At 44.1% G+C, this 19,295-nt stretch overlaps 1 protein-coding gene across 1 annotated transcript; it reads left to right on the top strand.

Annotated features, from left to right (window-relative positions):
* The first annotated feature begins 901 nt into the window (after positions 1 to 901).
* Positions 902 to 18,448, top strand: GCNT4 (glucosaminyl (N-acetyl) transferase 4). Its single transcript, XM_057363806.1, has 3 exons — positions 902 to 995; positions 4,613 to 4,793; positions 14,817 to 18,448. The coding sequence occupies exon 3, from the start codon at positions 14,818 to 14,820 to the stop codon at positions 16,183 to 16,185; it is 1,368 nt and encodes a 455-aa protein (XP_057219789.1). The 5' UTR covers positions 902 to 995; positions 4,613 to 4,793; position 14,817; the 3' UTR covers positions 16,186 to 18,448.
* The last annotated feature ends 847 nt before the right edge of the window (positions 18,449 to 19,295 follow it).

The raw sequence follows: 19,295 nt of genomic DNA, 5'->3' as shown, positions 1-19,295 counted from the left end.
TCAGCCTGACCTTAAAACACCGGCCTTTGACTGGAAGTCGTTGGGGAGCTGCAGTATTCCASTCCAGCGGCAGGTTATTTCACCGCTAAATAAAAAATCTCAGTGCTAAATAAAAGCTAATAAAAAATAATAATAAAACCTCAACCAACCAACCTGCTAAAAAGCCAGGCTGCAACTTCTTAGTTCAGAATTGCCGCCCTCGTGCCCACCCGCCCCGGGACCACTGCAGCCTATCTTCTTCATGGCTGTGTGCTCCAGGGGCAGCCGAGTAGAGAACGAGGAACTCGGGCCAGGGGCTTGTCCTCAGCCCAGCCCAGTCCCAGCCCTGTCCTGCCGCCCGGCTAAGCCGGCCGTAGTGTTTGCGAAGATCGCCGGCCGCTCCGCCTCCGCGGGGCAGCCGTGGGGGGGGTCGGCGCCGCCTTTGCCGTAGGGGCGGTATGGAGGAGCCAGGTTCCTCCCGCTTCCAGGTGCTGGCGGGGACCGCTGCCACCTCCCACTATTCCTCCTCCTCCTGCCCGCCAGGTTTCGGGGCGGGYGGCGGCCCTTCTATTTTCCTCCACGTCATGGAAGAAAATGCCGTGCCGCACACACAACACATACCCCGTACCCCGCCGAGCCGAGCAGCGCGCCCGGCCCGGGACGGCCGCGATTCACCCGAGTGCGTGCGCGGCCGCCGGCGACGTCCCGGGACAGATGCAATGAAGGTTCCCGGCCCGGCCCGCGGAGCTGAGCCCTAACTTCGCGGAGCGGCGCGCTGGGATCGCAGCAGCTCCCGTCCTCCTCCTGGAGGCTCTGCGGTACGCGCAAACTTGGATGCTCGGGCGCGGCGGCGGAGTTTGGGAGGAGGAGGAGGAGGAAAGGGCGGCACTGTATGACTCCGCGGGAGCGCAGTGGGGCGGCGCTGCGCGGGGGCGAGAGGGCCGGGCCGGGCGCGGCGCTGGAGGCGGCCGGAGCAGGAGGAGGAGGGTCGCTGCCGGTGCTGCGGGAGAGCTCCGGTAAGAAGGCGCCGTTTGTCTTAAAAGTTAGTTACGGGGGGRTTTTGCGTCTCGGTAACAGGGTGCGGCGGCACACACCTGCCGGCACGGCTGGCAGGCTGCGTGCCCAGATGTTACAGCCGCATAAGCCTCTCTTCAGAAGCAACAGTTACAGCAACTTAGGGTGCGGTTTGGTAGAGTGACAGGAATCGGGGTTTTGCCCTGATGTTGGCATTTTTTCGTTTCTCACTAAATTGCTCAAAACATTCGTGTTAGTCTGTAGCTGTGCTCAGATTTGCCAAGTGCACTTAGTCATTTCTTTAGTATGGAAAGAGGTTCTTTTTCCTTGTGAGGAAACAGAAAGTAACAATAGCAAGAATCTGTCAGACCTTTTTTTTCACTCGAAGAGAGACGGTAGCAGCTTGTTTGTCATGGGGACAACAGATTTTCTAATACTAGAGTAAGAAGAAGACTTCAGAGAAAGAAGACTTTACGGGGAACTTCCACTGTGTCCCACCTGAAGATCAGCTCCACTGAATATTCTGTGACTCATTCCAAACATCTAATCCATAAACCAGCCTTTTTCATTCTGAGATAGGCACATTTCCTTCATGCCTTTTTGCATAAATTAATTTCCTTATTAATAATCCTTTTGCATTTGTCTGTTTGCGAGAGAAACAGCTGAGGGGTAGAGATGGTGGATAAACTTGCACTTCAACTGAAGTTGAAGCAATTAATAGGAAAGAGCTGCTTGCTTCTTTCAGAAGGGAAAATGCAACAGTCAAGTGACTGGAATGGGCTGCCCACGGAGGTGGTGGAGTCAGTGTCCCTAAGGTGTTTAGAAAAAGACTTGATGAGGCACCCAGTACCGTGGTTTAACTGATATGGTGAGTTAAAATCGCAGGTTGGACTCAGATGATCTCAAAAGTCTTTTCCAACCAAGTCTGTTTTGTGTGATTCTGTGTGACACTGGAAGGCAAAAGATTGGAAGCAAGTACAAGACTTGGGTGGGTTTTTGCACCATGCTCAAGTAATTGGTAGCATGTTTCCCCYAGCCCCCACTCCCTAGTCTCTATCAGAAAGCTTATGAAAGTTCGAAAATGCCTGGATGAAAGAACCCAAACTTTCATAAGAAACAGACATTTTTAACCCATCTTTGAAAACTTCCAAGCTGTAAGGAAATGGAAATGGAAAGGACATGTGGAGAAGGTGTTCCAGAGTACTTTTCTTTCACCTGTTTCCTTGTTTCCAAGCATCAGCTTTCAACTACTGTGAGACAGCATCCTAGGCTGGGTGGGCTCAATGGATATGATGTGATTGTTCTTTCATGCAAGTGGCTTTTCTGAGATGGTCATAGAAAGGGAAGTGAAATGCTACTGCATCTGAGCAGCTGTGGCTTCTGGTTTTATACATCTGATACTGATGGGTTTTGGCCCAGTACTTGTATATTTCTTTTGGATGCTGCCCAGCTGCAAAGGCATTTAAAGATTACCAACAAACCTGGCTAATGCTTTTTGACACATGCATCATATAAATTAGCAATTCGCAAGGATTATAACTTTTTGAAAATCAGTAATTGTGATAAAGAATACATCTAGGTTCCAGTTGCTTGTGTTTGCACCACCTTTGTGTGATATTACATTGGAGAAGTAGACTCCCAAGAAAGGCGTCCACACACTGAAAACTGCTTGTGTAACAGGTTTTGTAGGTTTTGTGGATCATAGCCTATACTCTACATGCTATTTTATGACCTAATATGTGCAAATGATTCTAGTCAGTCAAACAGGCTGGCTGTGATMATCCTGCACAGGTCATGGTGAGAGGCAGGAGACTGTATCTGAAATACGTAGTACAGGTAAATTCAGAGGAATTAAAGCTTAAAGCATTTATGTAGCAATTATAGCTACAGAAAGAGTCATCAGGAGTCATATGGTGACTCTAGCTTTTGAGGTCTTCCAAGAAATATTGATAAAGGAACTAAAAAATGCACCAGATGAGTCATAAAAAGCTCATTTCTGCACCATAAACAGCAGGGTGCCAAGTCTAGCAAGCGAGTACATTTTGCGTAATTGTCAACAAGTCAAGCCTCATCAGTCCTCTCACTGAAACACTCAAAAATGAAGAAGGCTTCACCAGGATTTGCAATGTGACCAGGGCAAGGCAGAGGTCCCTCTGCTTTGAGTACGAGAGAGACAGCTGTGAAGAAAGAGGCGTTCTATAATGGCACCACACCAGAGGGAGGCATCGCTAAGCAGGTGACAGGGTATAAACCAGCCTGTCAGAGACCCGCCCATCCTCCTGCACCATGCTCTGTTGTATTACTTTACTGCTGTGTGCCTTGTCTCGTGGGTCAAGAAGCTGGGCCTTGCCCTGTCCAGGACTCCCTGGTGCCAATCAAAGACCTTTTCCCTTTGAACTGACTGTGGAGTTTTTGTGGTGCATTGTTGTTTGGTGGGGGAGGTCTTTCTTCGTGCTTGATTTCTAGGGACAAGTAAGCACCCTGAGTCTCACTCAAAACATGCATAGCTGTCTGCAGACCTTTTCTAGTTTTGCATATGCTGGGAGCTATTGTCTGACAGATGATGTCCCATATTGTTAATTTTTTTAATCAATTGGTAATATATTATACAATTGGGCACTGTACCATCCCATCACCCTGAAAAGAGGTAAAGTTATTCTAGCTACTGTCTTACCATATTGCATTTTATGCATACAGAGAGTGCCAATATTAAGCATTAATATTCCATATTAGCATTCTGGATACTGTTCTGTATAATTTTGCAGTGCTGGAGACATTGAGCTAAGGCAGGACTGCAGGATACCTTGCATCTGTGACACCCAGAGCCCTCTTTGGAGGTTACAAGACTCAGCCTACTTCAATCACAAAAGTGCAGTTTATAAATCTGTATAGCTGGAAGAGTGGTAATGAAGAGGAGGCTGGTGTGCACAGTATTTTGGTCAAAATGTGGATGGAGAGGAGGAGAATGCTCCATATGCCTTAGGAGTCCTGCTGCAGTGCTTTCCTCGAGAGAAAATACCTTGATAGTTGTTTGTGGTATACACAAATAGTACAGTGTTTAGTTCCTCACATTTCTTTGTAAGCATTGCACACAGAAAAGTCAGGTGTAATAACCCAGAAACGTATTTCTTGCCATGTAGGAGACATTGCATACCACACGAAGTACTTATGTACAGGTGAATTTGCAATGCAGGTTGTTGTATCTAAAGAGAATTTCAGTCTTATAGCAGCAGTCCAAAATTCTGGCCTTGGCTTAGTGTCAGAGCTACTTTATTTGTGGAGAGAGCAAGACCYTGGCACACTGAGTCTCGGTACCTGAAGTGTGCATCTTGAACTTGGAGAGGCTTTTGACAGAGACTTCTCATGTCCCAGTGCTTTCCTGCCTCTCCACAAGTCCTCTTTACTCTGCTGGAGAAGGAAATTAGGTTGCTTTGATGTCATCTCTTCTTTTTATGGTGTTTCTTTCTCCCTACCCTCTTGGTGCTTAGAAATGATATGTGAATAAACAAAAATATGTGCTTCTTATATGGATAATGCCTTCCACAGCTTATTGTTCAAAGCCTCCATGTTCACTATTYTTCAGCTAACGTTTTACAATTTTTTCTGTAATTTTTGCAAGACATAATGTCATCCCTACTACTTCTGCACACTTGAAGCACTGATAATGGTGGAGCTGTGGGCAGCGGCAGGATGGAGCAGACACCAGGACTTTGTTCACCCACCRAGCTGGCTGTGCCCATATTGATGTCCAGGGAGAGTGCATCATAAAGAGGAGAAGAGATCACAGTGAAGTCCATCAGGTAGGCCTGCAGCTCTCTTTGATGTAATTTTGCTGATGTGACAAGCTGTGACTTTTGGTGGAAGGGAAGTAACTTAAAGAGGGTGATTTACAGTGGGGGATTGCAGACAAGAGTCTGCAGGCAGCTTGGTGAGGAGGTGAAGGAAATGGAGAAATATTTTGASCTGTTAATGGGAGCTTTTCTGCGGTGTGATGCAGTTTCTCCTGCTTCCCTGTTTAACAGGAAACTTCCACCCTCTTTTATGTGCTTCACCTTGCCAATGAACACAAACTCTGTCCCTTTGGGTCTATTTTTTATGCTATACTATAGTTTAGAGTAAAGATTAACCCTCTCTCCACTGTAGCAGTATTGCTTTAAACTCCCATATGAGGTGAAACAAACCTGTTAAACTTTATTTTGCCACACATTAGAAGGGAGTAAACTCTATTTGTTGGAGTGTGTCTTTGTTAGTGGGCATTTGTTTGTTTGTTTTTCTTGACTTCTGCCTTTATAGTTCACTAGGTCCTTGGCAAACATGGATGCTCCCATCTCACAAAATCAGAGAATTTATATTCTCAATGTATAAGCACCAGGGCTGGGAATTTTGATGGCTGACAATCTCTGGGCCTTCTTATCACTTTCTTGCATTAAGAGGGCTGCAAACCCTGTGACTAGCATGACRCACTAGTATGAGATGTACCAAGGGATGTGCAGAAAGACTTTCAGGCCTCCACCAAAAGAGCTTTCATGAAAAGTTACTGTAAAACAATTCAGATTAGTTGGGGTTGCAGAGGAACCAGGTTCTCTCTTGTGCTGCTTGTATGACCCTGCAGAAATTACTTGCCTCTTTTCCTGGCCAAAAAGCAGAGACACAGACTTTCTCTACCTTTCAATTTCTCTGGGACATGAGCATGCTGAAGTTAATGGAAGATATTCTACTAAAATTATGGGGATYGCCAGTGGAGGCAAGCGGAAAGGAGAATCCAACCTTTTCTAAAGAGCATGGAGTTGGGCCTGAGTGACAAACAGGCAAGCAAAGCAGCTTACAGTCTGTGCAGCAGCTTCTGCTGTCTGAATATATACAGATCCTGTGCAGGAAAGGGTTCTCATGTTTAGCACTGGGACAAAGTTTCGTGCAATATCTGTAATCGCCATATCTTTGCTTAACCTGTGTYTCACGTGTATGTGGCAATAACCTGTCTTTTCTCTTACAGAAACACAAACCATGCTGTGCTAAACTGTAGTCTTTTCTTATTGTTTTTCATTGGGACACTGTGTTGTTTTAAGTCTTCAGGGTCTTAAGATTGGCAGGTGTATCTTTTAAYTAGCTCTTAAAGTAATGACATATTTTTCCACATCTTCCAGTGAAGTATGTAAGTGATTGTAGTTTCTTAGCTCTTTAGTTGTCTATCATTCAGAGAAAATCTAAATATTTCATCAGATAGACAAGCCCAAACMGTGGAGTGAGTTGTGAAGAACATGGCTGGTAGTGTGACTGTGTTAGAGAGGGGTACAGGCTGAGGCTCCAGTGCAGGGCAAGTGGGTGGAAAATCTGACAAACTTGATAGAATTTACTGATCAGATTTAATGCCAACGAAAACTACTCCTACAGAAATCCCATGATCGCTATCAATAGATAATTTTGTGATGGAAATAAGCAGCWAGCAGCAGTAAAAAGTAGCACATTAATAAATTAACTTTTCCAATTAGCAGCATTGAATAGTCAAGTAGTGTTTAAAGTTTAACTCAGGCAGCCAGTTTACTAAAAAAAAACCCAACTAAATAACTTAAGAAAGTACAGGATTACTTCTCCCCTTCCCCAGTTTCTCAGGGACATCATCYCCTCTGTCTTTCCTGTAGATCCAGACTTAGCTTGTGTAGATCAGAGGGAAAACCAGGAGGAGCTAACTAAATTTTTCCACAGAGCAGGTCATGCAAACAACCAAGTTTGCATTGCTGTGTAAACAGGTGTGTATTAAGCAAACAGAGATAATTTATCAGGGAGACCTTTCCTGAAGTGTTTCTGCCTGGAAGAGAGGGAATTGTTCCTATAGTTCCTGATTTATATAGTAATGATGTTGGTTGCTGAAATACACTGTGACTTGGTTTCCAAGGAAAAGTGTAGACAGTGCCTCAGATGCCTTTGAGTGATGGTGGAGTAACTGATGGGAGAAAGCACTTGTTCTTTTGCTTTGATTTTTATTGTTGTTAATGCTACATGAGAGCACTAACCCTTATTGATTCCTCTCTCCATTCTCCTCTTTCATAATTTCCCGACCTCTGTTCTGCTGCTTCTGCTCTTCCCAGCGACCATTCCCTTTTTATTTTTTTAACCTAGCAAGAGCTTGGTTTGTGCTGTACCTCRGCAGAAGGGTTTCTTCATGCAAGAATGAATCACATGGTAGGGTAAAAGCACTCCTGTTTGCCTGTGTCTGCTCTCCCTCTTTCCTTCCACAGTCTTGCACTCAGACTTTTAACTCTTGCTCTGGCAAGCGCAGAAGCAGATCGACTCACAATGGCTTTCATAGGGAGCACGATTTCAGATCCATYGAGGAGAGAGCACTGCCTGCTCACAGCCTGAACTTTCCTAGAATCCCTGTTCTAGTAACAATCAAAGTGTCTTGTCATGATGTCTGCACGGGTAAACCAGTCCCAAGCTGATGTGACAACAGACAAGAGGTGGTTCCCACCTGCTGGCCATCTGGCATGACACCAAAGTAATTTGTGGCATCTCCAGAAAGTCACAGATTTCTTTGTTTGGTATTGCAAAAGTAGAAAAGAAGTATTCTAAATTTGCTAGGACTATGCATTGGGAGAGCCCTTGACTTTTGTTTTGTGTAGCTCAGTGTAGCCGCTGGTTGAGATTGGACTTTTGCTCACCTACTGAGCAAAAGCTTCCTTTGGGAAGGACTGGCAGAGGGCAGAGGAGGGGGGCCAGTGGATATTGATATATACCTTGTGTTCCTCTGGAAAGTTGTGATGCATTGGTTATTGCAGGCTTAGTTTACAGGCTTCTTCAGATAGCCCTGCCTGCATGCCTGCTGCTGAGCCTGTTGCTTCCAACATCAAAGGAGTACCTTTCCCTTTCCATGGTGTCAGCCCTCTTGGAGCAGAAATCCTTTTATTCTTCCTGAACAAAACCCAAGCTTCAAAGCATGAGTTTTATCCTTCTGCCTGGGGATATATCTCAGCTCCATCAAGCTCTGAGTTTCCTGTCATGGACCTGGRTGGTTCATAATGGCTCCACACTGTGGGCAACATCCAGAGAGCTTGTGGGCGTTGTAGATCCACCTGGAAGCTTCCACCTTTAATCACTGAAGGACTTGAGTTTAATGGAGCACAGGCTGTATCAGAACAGGCACAATGAGGAGGCAGAATTAAGTGCTGGGGAGCTGAAAAATTCTTTGTTTTCTCAAGTGAGGTAGTTCACAAGCTGCTAATAAATCAATGTGCTCCGAATACAGACAAAGTGGGAACACCTCTGAGCTGTGTAGATGGCAGGTGAGACTTGCCATGCAGAGTAAGATGAATGTGAGTGTTGGTAATTTGTTCCTGCTCAGGGTGAAGGGAGAGTAGATTCCGCCTGTGCAGGAATGACATTGGCATCACAAAGGTRCACAGACTGGGAGTCTGGATATGCTGAGTTTATGTAAAAAGCAAAAATAATAGTGGAGCTAGAGGAGCTACAGTAAAGCCYTGGTCTCCATATGTATCATATGAGAGTCTTACTAAAGTGGAAACACCTTCAGAGAGATGGTATTAGCCCAAAGCCTTCCAATTTCTTTGTGCTGATGAAGGGAACCTGTCCTTTCTTCTGAGCTGCTCAAATGCCTCCTTAAACCTCTATAGAGGGCTGGCCTATAAAGAGGGCTGAAGCTGCTGCAGCACTGGTGTATATGAGCCATTGGAGATCAGCCAGAGCAAGATCTTAGTTCTCCAAGCTGACTCAGACTTGTGCTAACCAGAGCAGCTTTCAGCCTAGCATTTTCTCCATTGCTTCTGAGTGCTCCTTGGGATGGAGGAGCTGCTGGGGTGTTCCTGGCAGAGGATTGGGGTTGGGTGCAATACTGCTACCCCCAGAATTCATCACATTGGAGCTGCAACAAGGCTGTGCCATTGCAAGCAAGAGCTGGGCTTTTTCCTGGCTCCTGTTTGTTGTGACCATGACTTTCCCAGTGAGACTTCATCCAGCCCATCTCATGTTCATGCTTTGGGACGAATTGGTGATCCTTTGTAGTTCCTTGTATCTTTCCACCAGCTGCAGAAGACTTCAGGTGCTTAGTTTGGGCAAGGTGTGTCTCACATGCATAGTAGACCAACCAGGATGCAGAACAGGTTCTCTGCTTGTTTTTTTTTCAAGGCCAAATCTAGAAGCAGTCTGGATAGTTTCACCACATTAAGTTCTGCTTCCTAACATAAAGTATGTCTAGATGTTGTGGGACACCCTCAAGCCGGTGGAAATGTCCCTGCCTGTGGTAGGGCATTGGACTAAATGATTTTTAAAGGTCCCCTTCCAACTCAAGTGCTTCCATGTTCCTGTAATTCTATGAAACAACATATGATGGCATACAGTTTCTCAGTAGAAGTGATACTTTAAACTTGATTTTACTCTGAAGGAATAGATGTACATTTTGTAAAAAATGTTATTGCAAATAAACTAATGTATGTGCTCATGGCAGTTCTTCAGAGCAACCTGGACCACCACATCTCAAAATGCACAGTTTCAGCTGACTTGTGTTCTTCCAATTAACAACAAYGGCAGTTCTTGTTTTTTCTTTCAAGGGCTGTCCGCTTGTAGGGAGATGGATAAACTTCTCTCCATTCCTCTTTGTGTATGTGTGGTCTGCTTCCCTCGACAGAAAAGATGCTGGACTGATATGATATCTGGTCCAGTGCTACCCAGATACACGATTCACCAGCTGGCCCGCAACAATTTCTTTTCAGAGCACTGAGAAGATGCAACTTTTCACTTACTTGGTAAATACAGTGAAAATTCCAGTGGGCACACTCRAAACCCATTTAAACCTAGCTTACACTGCTTGGTATTGTTTCCACAGCATCTTAGATATTCAATGGTATTGAACTATTAATAATAAAAAATAGATAAGGTAGGCATCATAAACTTCAATAGTTCAATAACCTTGATACCTGATATGTAATAGTGCACAGTGGCCTTAGCCAGTGTATTTAGATCAGAATGCAACAAAAATTACGTAGTAGTCAGAGGAAACTGCAGAATAGCTTTTTGGCAGGTAGATCATCACTCCCTTTAGGGTCTGCCTTGGAGGTCAGGAGTGCTGCTGATACATCTACAAGTTTTTACAGACAAGAACATTTTTTTGCTGGTTAGAAGATGCAAATGAAGAAGTAAACGTTGTTCTAATCCATCCTAATTTTGATGACAATRCCCTAATCTGTAAAACAAACTAAAATGTGGATTGTCCCCCCTCTAATACTTAGTTATCATTCAAAACTGATTTTTGCTTGGAACTCAGATCAGTTTAGAACTCAGTTCAGTTTAAATGAAAAAATCCTGAAATAGAAGGTATAGTATTTCTATTGAGTTCGTAAGACATGCATTGACTTGAGGCAATGCGCATTTTTTGGGAGTGCCAGTGAAATGCAAAATCAATCAGTTGTTCACATGGCTGAGAGCAACATGTTCAGGGTTTTACGACCAGATTGTACCTGATGTTAGCAGTGCATCTCACCCTTGCCTGACATTTTTAAACATCAGTATTACAGAAGACACACTTAGAGCCTTGCTGTCAATCAGAAGAGTTGCAATTAATGCCTGCAGTTCAAGCTTTTAGCTGGGTCACTTTCCAGCTAGCACAGTCCTGAAGTGGGAGTCCTCCCACGTGGAGCTTGAGGACCTGAGGAGAGGATTTCCTGCTTTTCCTGACAACTTCACCCATTTTCTATTTGTGATTGAATCCTGAGCCACGGGCATGGCTTTATAAATCCAGAAACCTTTGATACAGGAGTCTTTGCAGTTGAGGGAAAGATCTTTGTGAGGCTTAGCAGTAGTTGGTTGGGATGGATGCTTTGMCTTCATCCATCTTCTCTAATTGTGAGCAGCAGTTGTGACAGGAGACTTCTTTAAAATTATTTTTTGTGTTTTGCATTACAGTGCTAGTGACAAGGGAAATGCAGATTTTTTTGGACATAATAAATTGATAAAGGGTCTGTTAATCAGATAAAAGGGCACGTTTTCATTGTTCACCAACCTGGARAGGGTAAAATCTGGGAGGTTTATTAATAGTGTGGGGCAGAGGCAGGAGAAAAGGATTTCCCTGGGAGCGAAGGTTCATGAAGGGGCTGTATAACGTGGGGAGGATCCAGAGAGAAGCCTTATGACTTCTGTCAGATGAAGACCTGGGGCTCCTGCCCTGCTCAAGTCCTGGGCCAAGCAAATGTACTTCAGGAGTCTTCTCACATGTAGAAAAGACAAGTAACACATCTTATGGAAAGAGGCAAGATGCAATGCCAAGCTCATAATACAAAATGATAATATAAAATCTTGATGCAAAAGATGTAATTCTGGTCGTGTGGATTGTATGGCATCACCTGAGGAAAAATATTTCATGGGCAAGATAACTAAAGTTATCACCTGGTCAGTGATACCCAGGCCAGGTGCTTTGGGCTGCAATTTGTTCCTGTTCTCATCTGCCACRCTGTGTCTACACTACACCTCTGTGTCTCAGCACAGCTTTGAGTCTGCATGGGGYGAAAAATAAACAGTTTTGCACTTCAGTCAAAACCCTATGAGGTTAGTGACAGTCCTTCCGTCCCAAGACATTTAACTCCCTGGTCTCACATTGTTCCTCAAGAAATTCTAGTCTTTTGCTGAAATTAACTTTATCCTGGTGAGAGATAAATTATTTAGAAGGGCAACAAAGGTGGTGAAKGGTCTAGAAAGTAAATTATATGAGTGACTGAGGGAGCACGGAGAAGAGGAGGCTCAGGGGAGACCTTACTGCTCTCTACAACTGCCTGAAAGGAGGCTGTACCAAGGGTTGCCTCTTCTCTTGGGCAACCACCAAGGAGAAGAAGAAATGGCCTCAGACTGCACCTGAAAAGGCTCAGGTTGGACAGGAGGAAGAATTCCTTCAAGGCAAGAGGGATGAGCCTGATATGTATAGGCCTCTCAGTCTCACTCCAGTGCCTGGTTTAATTATGGACAAGATTGTTCTGGGAGTTATTGAAAAACAGCTGAAAGGCAATGCAACCCCATGGAAACAGACCAGTGGGTCCTGGTCCATGGCAAGTTGAAAATGAACCAGCAGTGCCCCGGCAGCCAGGAGGGACACCCATGTCCTGGGGGCATCAGGCACAGCATCCAAGGGAGGGGATTGTCCTGCCCTGCTCTGCACTAGGGCAGCCTCAGCTCAGTGCTGGGGGCAGCTTTGGGTGCCACAAATAGCAGAGAGATATAAAGCCATTGGGGAGTGTCAAAGGAGGGACAGGAGGATGGTGAAGGGCCTTGAGGGGAAGCCGTGTGAGGAGCAGCTGAGATCACTTGGACTGTTCAGTCTGTCTGAGACTGAGGGGAGGTCTCATCATGGTCTACAGCTTCCTTGGGAGGAGAGGAGAGGCAGGCACTGATCTCTTCTCTGTGGTGACCAGTGACAGGATCTGAGGGAACARTGTGAAGAAGAGGGACGTTTAGGTTGAATATCAGGAAAAGGGTCTTCACCAAGAGAGTGGCTGGGCACTGGAAGAAACTCCCCAGGGAAGGGGTCAAAGCACCAGCCTGGCAGAGCTCAATACTCTGAGTTGGACTCACTCTCAGGCACATGATGTGACTCTTGGGGTATCCTGTGCTGGGCGGGAGTCATACTTTGATGACTCTTGTGGGTCACTTCCAGCTCAGGACATTCTAAGATTCCATGGCTTTGTTTGGTTTCATAGCAACAGACTGTTTAGCACTGGGCARAGCTGGCCAGGGCTGACACAGATAGAGGGGTTTCGGAGACATTGGGAATGTGTTGTTTCCCCAACTCTTTTTCCATTGTCCAAACTCTTTGAAGGAGAGAGCAAGAGAAGATTTCACTCCTTGAATTAGGCTGAACAGGCAATCCCTGTTCAGCCAGGTAGGAAGTGATGTACTGGATAGTCAGGGAGACATTGGGTGAAGGCATGGGGTGGGCTGCACAGAAAGGTGACTTTCCTCCAGGAACACAGATAAAGGAAGGGAGTAGGTAAAGGGGAAGCCCAGATTAGACATTGGGCTGGAATTAGTCTGGAGAAGAGATGAAGGAATGCACCTGCTTGCTATGGAGGAACGTGGGTTTTTTGGCTTCCCAGGGATATGAATGCCTTCCTTCATTTTGAGGATGATGACACACTGGCACAGGCTGCCCAGTAAAGTTGTGGATTCCCCATCCCTGGAGGTGTTCAAGGCCTGGTGGAAGGTTCTCTGCTCATGGCACGGGGTTTGGAACGAGATAATCTTTAAGGTCCCTCCCAACTCAAACAATTCTATGATTCTATGAGACAGATCTGTTTTTTATCTTTCTTTGTTAGCATACCTGGAGACTGTTTCTAAAACTTGCMGGGAGTTGCTGACCTTTGGTTTCTGCAAAATAGATATATGTTGGCTTACCCTGATCTGTACCTGCCACGCCCCAGGTGAAAYAAGGAGATGACATTTCCTTCTTTTTTTTGCCCCAAAAGAGAAATATTGAGGACAAAGATGCACAGGGAAAGGCAAAGTCAGGCAGAACAGACAAATGATAAAGCTCTGCCTTGAMAAGCTGCAATTTAAATGTAGCTACAGCTTGCAAGACCTGACATTTAAGAGAATGCTAGAGATGCCCAAGTTAGTCTTGCAATAYATTTGAATGCACATCTCAGTGCTTGATTTTACATTCATATGAGTGGTGTGCAGGCATAGGAGCCAATTCTGCTGGCGCCACCCTTTTACTGACTCTGGAAACATGCTGAAGAGCTTCTATTCAAAAGAAAATACTGGGAACTGCATACCTTAAAGGCAAAGTAGAGCTTAGTTTAAGCTAAGTAGAGCTATGTTTTCTGCTGCACTTGTATGTGGTTATGGTCTAATATTAATTCAGGGATCTTAATGATGCTGCTTACAGACATCCAGTGAAGCAAAGCTGTATGGAGAGGATCCCTGTGTTTAGTTTTTATTGTGGTAATGCCTCAGTTGTTAATATGCTACACAGGAATGTTATTAAATAACATGCTGTGTAAAAAGGGGCCATGTGTGTTTTTGTGGTCACATCCAAGGTTCACATGTGTCACATGGCAGAGAGCAGGATAGATGCGCTATTGCTCACTACTACCCCTCCTRCCTTCAGAATGTTGCATTTGTTTTATGTTCATACCAGTGGATGAAAGCACTAGGTCTTTATTCCCTCTGTCTTCTGGGCAAATAAGAAGTATTTTCCTGAAGAAATCTGAAGAGAGGAGGGACTTTGGGCTTGTCAGATCCTGTTGGCACAGGACAGGAAGAAATTAATTTCCTCTTGGACATGTTTATGAGCCAACTCCATTGTTAGAAATAATGAGGATGCAGTGTTTGAATTCYAAAGCTTTCAGTTTCATACTTTTATTTTTTAAATACGAATATCTACCATTAAGTGCCCATTCTTTCCAGACTCACTAGTGATCTCTGTGCTGYTCCCATTGAATCCCTTGTAGTTACTCAGGAAAGTAATCAATCCTTCCCACTCACATGGATAACAGTAATGTTTTTGCCAATCCAGGGGTTGCTGTACTTCACTTTGTGTCTCATTCGAAATTTAAAAAAGGTTTGAAAAAAAATAGTGTGAGTCTTGTTCCAGTACTCTTATTTGGCTGAAAGTCATCTGGTTTATTGCCTTCACTCAGCTAATTTAGGGGGAATGAAGTTTTAAAAGGATGATTAAGTGGTAACTAGAGCTTACCAGTGCCCTATTCTGGTAAGGTGGTATTTATACTGTAGGCAGACTGGTGTGTGCATATCTTTTTAGGAGCTGGAGTTGTCTCTGATGATTTCTTTATGATTTAAGGTAACATGGTGTCTCTTCTTTTTTGCAGAATGAAGAGACGCAAGTGGCCCTACAAATGTCCTTCACGAAGGAAAATCCTGATCCTGTGTTTTACTGGGTGGCTGATTGCACTGTTGAAGCTCCTCCACGTTGAAAGACACTTTTTTCCTTCTAAAGGCATTTACTTAGTTGAGCACTTCTTGAGCACTTCTTCYTATGTTAGAAACAGGTATTCATACCCTAGAGATGAGTTACAGTATGAAATTAATTGTTCATTTATATAYGAACAAGATCCTCGTGAAATTGGCAAGAGTTTGGAGATAAGAAGAAAAGAAATWATTGATTTAGCTGATGAAGATGTTGTAGCAATGACAAGCGACTGTCATGTCTATCGTTCACTTAGGAAATACCACCTCAAACCAGTTTCTCCAGAGGAGGAGAATTTTCCAATCGCCTATTCTTTGGTTGTTCACAAAGATGCAGCAATGGTAGAAAGGCTCATACACTCGTTGTACAGTCGTCAGAATATTTACTGCATCCATTATGACCAAAAAGCAGCAAAAAGTTTCAAATCTGCTTTGAACAATCTAGCTAAATGTTTCCCAAATATTTTCATTGCATCAAAATTGGAGACAGTAGACTATGCGCATATTTCACGTCTGCAAGCAGATTTCAATTGTTTGTCTGATTTGGTGGACTCTCCAGTTGCCTGGAAGTATGTTATCAATTTGTGTGGGCAAGATTTCCCTTTGAAATCAAATTTTGAGTTGGTCGCTGAACTGAAGAAACTCGGTGGAGGAAACATGCTGGAAACTTCAAAGCCAAGCAGTAGCAAAAGAGAAAGATTTACTTATCACTATGAACTTATGAAAGTGCCTTATGAATACATGCAGATGCCTGTAAAAACCAATATTTCCAAGAATCCACCACCCCATAATATTGAGATATTTGTAGGCAGTGCCTATTTTGTTTTAAGCCGGGAATTTATTCAATATACCCTTGAAAGCACACTTGCGAAAGACTTTTTTGAGTGGTCAAGGGACACGTACTCTCCAGATGAGCATTTCTGGGCCTCTCTTGTACGTGTTCCCGGGGTCCCTGGGGAAGTTCCAAGGTCCTCCCAGGATGTAACAGACTTGCAAAGCAAAACTCGCCTGGTGAAATGGAATTATCTTGAAGACTATTTGTATCCTCCGTGCACTGGTACCCACCTTCGCAGTGTCTGCATCTACGGGGCTGGAGAATTAAGGTGGCTTCTGAATTACGGGCACTGGTTYGCCAACAAGATTGACTCCAAAGTAGACCCTGTCCTGGTAAAATGCTTGGCAGAAAAGGTGGCAGAACAACAGAAGGAGTGGGTACATTTGTCGTCTGATGAACACTTCCTGCACTTAAGTTCTACGAAGGCCTCGATGTAGCAGTGCTGTGTTCTCTGCCGGCAGTGCCATGTGCTGCTGTAGCACAGCGCCTGCAGTTCTGCTGCCTTGACCTGCTGCAGGATGGCAGTGAGAAAAATATCCATTCTGTGTGATGTCCAGGGCCCAGCAGAGCCAGGTGCCTGGCTATTTATTTATGAAAAGTCATGCGTCTCTGATTAACTGTTTTGTAACTTGCCACAATAAACCTGTAATTGTCCTTAGGGTGATTCTGAGACGGTGAAGTTTGCTTTTGGAGGCTCTTGCATTGTCTGTCCCAATGGAGTGTTTCAGAAATGTATTTTACTTCAAGTGTATTTGTATCTTTCATAAGAAACTCCAAYACTTCTGTCTACCTGTTCTCTTTTCCTTCACTTTTGCTTTTGTTTAATGAATAAAGCAAAGACYTCTGCTACCTCAGGGAAACTGCAAGTGCCCATCTCACAGACAAAACCAAGAGATCAGCGTGATGCCAAATGAGCCGTGTGACCTCACCTGAAGATCCACACTTCTCATCTCTGGGACTGACACAGATCTTTACAATGTCAGTATGACTGGATCATATAAGGGAAAGAAGATCCCTATATACTGCATGGTCTCTACTACTGTTCTCTTCACCCAACTAACCTGTGCGTTGGTTTTTCTTCTACAAAGCATGTGCTCAGGTGCTGTGCCAACAGTGTTGGTTTCACGAACAATGAAAGTTGATCGAAACAGTTGTGCATTTATGTGCACACAGTTGTGTATTCTCCAAAGGCAGAATACATGCGTGCCCTAAGGAGAGTCTCTGCAACCTCTTGGGGGCAGGTATCTGTGCCAAAAGAGGTAATTTTTCATTTRTATCTCTGCCTGTAAGAAAATTCTTGTGTGAAATCCCAGCCCTCTTGAGATAATATGTCTACGCATAGCAGTGGATAACACTATTTCTAGTTAGTGTTGAGCAGTGTGGTGTTTTGTCGAAGTGCAGGACACCCCAAGTTGAACAGTAAGCATAAGAATAGCCATATTGCAGAAATGAAGACCCRCATGAAGTGTCTTTCTGTGCAAGTCCCGTGGCTTTGTACTGCCATGATCCCAGGCTGGCAGGTGCCTGAATAGACCCTGGTTCAGCTGCAGAGCAAGAGTCCTTCAGCAGCCCCTGCTTGCCAAGGCTCTGCCAGACCTCCCGGTACCACAGTGGCTCAGGAGCCTCCTCGCAGCTGGGCTTCCCATGCTGCAGTACGAGGGAGGTGTTTGCTAGTGCGGGGGGCTGCAGAAACTCCTGCAACTCAGAAATGCCACTTGGCATTTTGGGGGTTTCCCTGGAGTGTTGCTCTGCCACAAGTTCAGTTTTGGTGGTTCTGGTGAGCCCTGGGATTTAGCTTTCTCCATGCCACTGTCTTCTTTCTAGCCATCTGTCTTTTATTAAGGGGCCTTTCCCCATGAGTGACTTTGGGATATCTGTATCTGGCCTTACTGATCTACAGATTGTGGCAGTAATGACCCTGTCTCATATCGATGAGAAATCTTTGTTCCTTATTTGAGCTGAAAGAATCAAGTTGCATTTTGGTCTCAGTTTCAGTTTATAGATTTAATCACGGTGAAGTCGTCTGTGGCTTAAGACTGGTTTGAGAATCAGGAGTCTCAGGTCTTTTTCCACATTTGTGACACTGGTTTTCAATAAGACCTCAGACAAGCCACCTGAGTTTTCTATTTCAGCTGTTCCCRTTGTAAAATGGGAACCATAATCTTCTATTGTCTTGCTAAGCACTTTGAAACCTGTGGGTGTTGTGGGTTGGTTGCACAAAAATAATTATGTATCCAGCTATTTATGGAGTCCGTGGCTGCACAGGTCAGGTATTTCTTTAATGTACTGTTTCTGAAATAAATGGGGATTATTTTTTAAGCCTGTGTCGCTTACTTCAGTGACATGCCATGTCTGCCTAGGGCAGTTCTGACTTGATGCAATTTATAAATACTTTGTAGAAAATGAAATATTGATRGTATTTACAGATTCACACATTAGTACTTGCATATAAAATAGAGTCCCCATGTAGTAAAAAGGTTAATAAAAGAGAATGTTAGGATCCCAAAGGGCCAAGCTACAGCCTTCTGTACATGTAAATTGATGCTTAATGATATGTTTGAAATTTTGTATTTATTTAAACTGGCTTTATGTATGTATGTACACACATACTCATTTGTGTTTAATTGGAATTTGATCGGCCATAAATTTGTAAAAATAATCCACCAGCACATTAAACTTCACTGAAGTATGTAATTTTAATCAACATGCAACTTTGTGATATTTTAATTTAATTGGGTTGAACGATGCCTGTCATTTAACTAGTTAGAAGTATGGCAGCTCGTCCTTCCGAGGTGGTGGGGAAGTGGAAGTGGAAGTGGATGTGGATGTGGAAGTGGATGTGGATGTGGAAGTGGATGTGGATGTGGATGTGGCACAGTGTGAAGCAGCATCACCCATTACAGCAGTGTGTTTGCTAGATGGGGAAGTGCAACTCTATGAAGTGCTGATGTTCTAATGAATTCCAAATATTTCTGCTTTTCTGAAAGTAACTTTAAAGGCTACTGAAGGTTGTGGAAAGGCAGTTCACAAAGCTCAGTCATAGGGCTGGTGAGGGTGGAAGATGATCTAGTCCTGCTCACARCATGATAAACACTGAATTTCAGCTCGGTTTTTGGAGTTTTCCAGGGACTCTTGCAGATCACTAAGGAAGGAGGAACATTTTTCATTGTTTGCAAACAAAAGAACAGTCAAAATATAAGTGTCTTACTTTTGAATAGTTATGTCTCTGTTTTTTGGCTTTGCATTCAGTGTTGTTGCCATCCTGATGCCTGTATTACAGTCAGCTCATTGTACTGCAGGGGTGGGTAACACCTTCATCATCATTGCTTTTCATATAGGAAGATCTGCCACTGCTGAAAATGGACCCAAGGCATGATCCACAAACTTTCTGTGAGGAAAGTGGCTGAACTGAGTTTATGGCAAAACAAATAAGTTTTATTTGGGCCAAAACTTAGGTTATAGGCACTTACCTGCTCTCACATGGCTTGTTGGGTTTTTTTTGGTGGTTTATTTTTTTATTGGTTTGGTTTTGGTTGTCCTTAGCAAA

This window comes from Malurus melanocephalus, unplaced genomic scaffold (genome assembly GCF_030028575.1).
Source record: "Malurus melanocephalus ecotype Western Australia unplaced genomic scaffold, MMel_1.1 scaffold_31, whole genome shotgun sequence".
In the NCBI taxonomy this organism is placed as follows: Eukaryota; Metazoa; Chordata; class Aves; order Passeriformes; family Maluridae; genus Malurus; species Malurus melanocephalus.
This window is presented reverse-complemented; position numbering and strand designations above follow the sequence as displayed.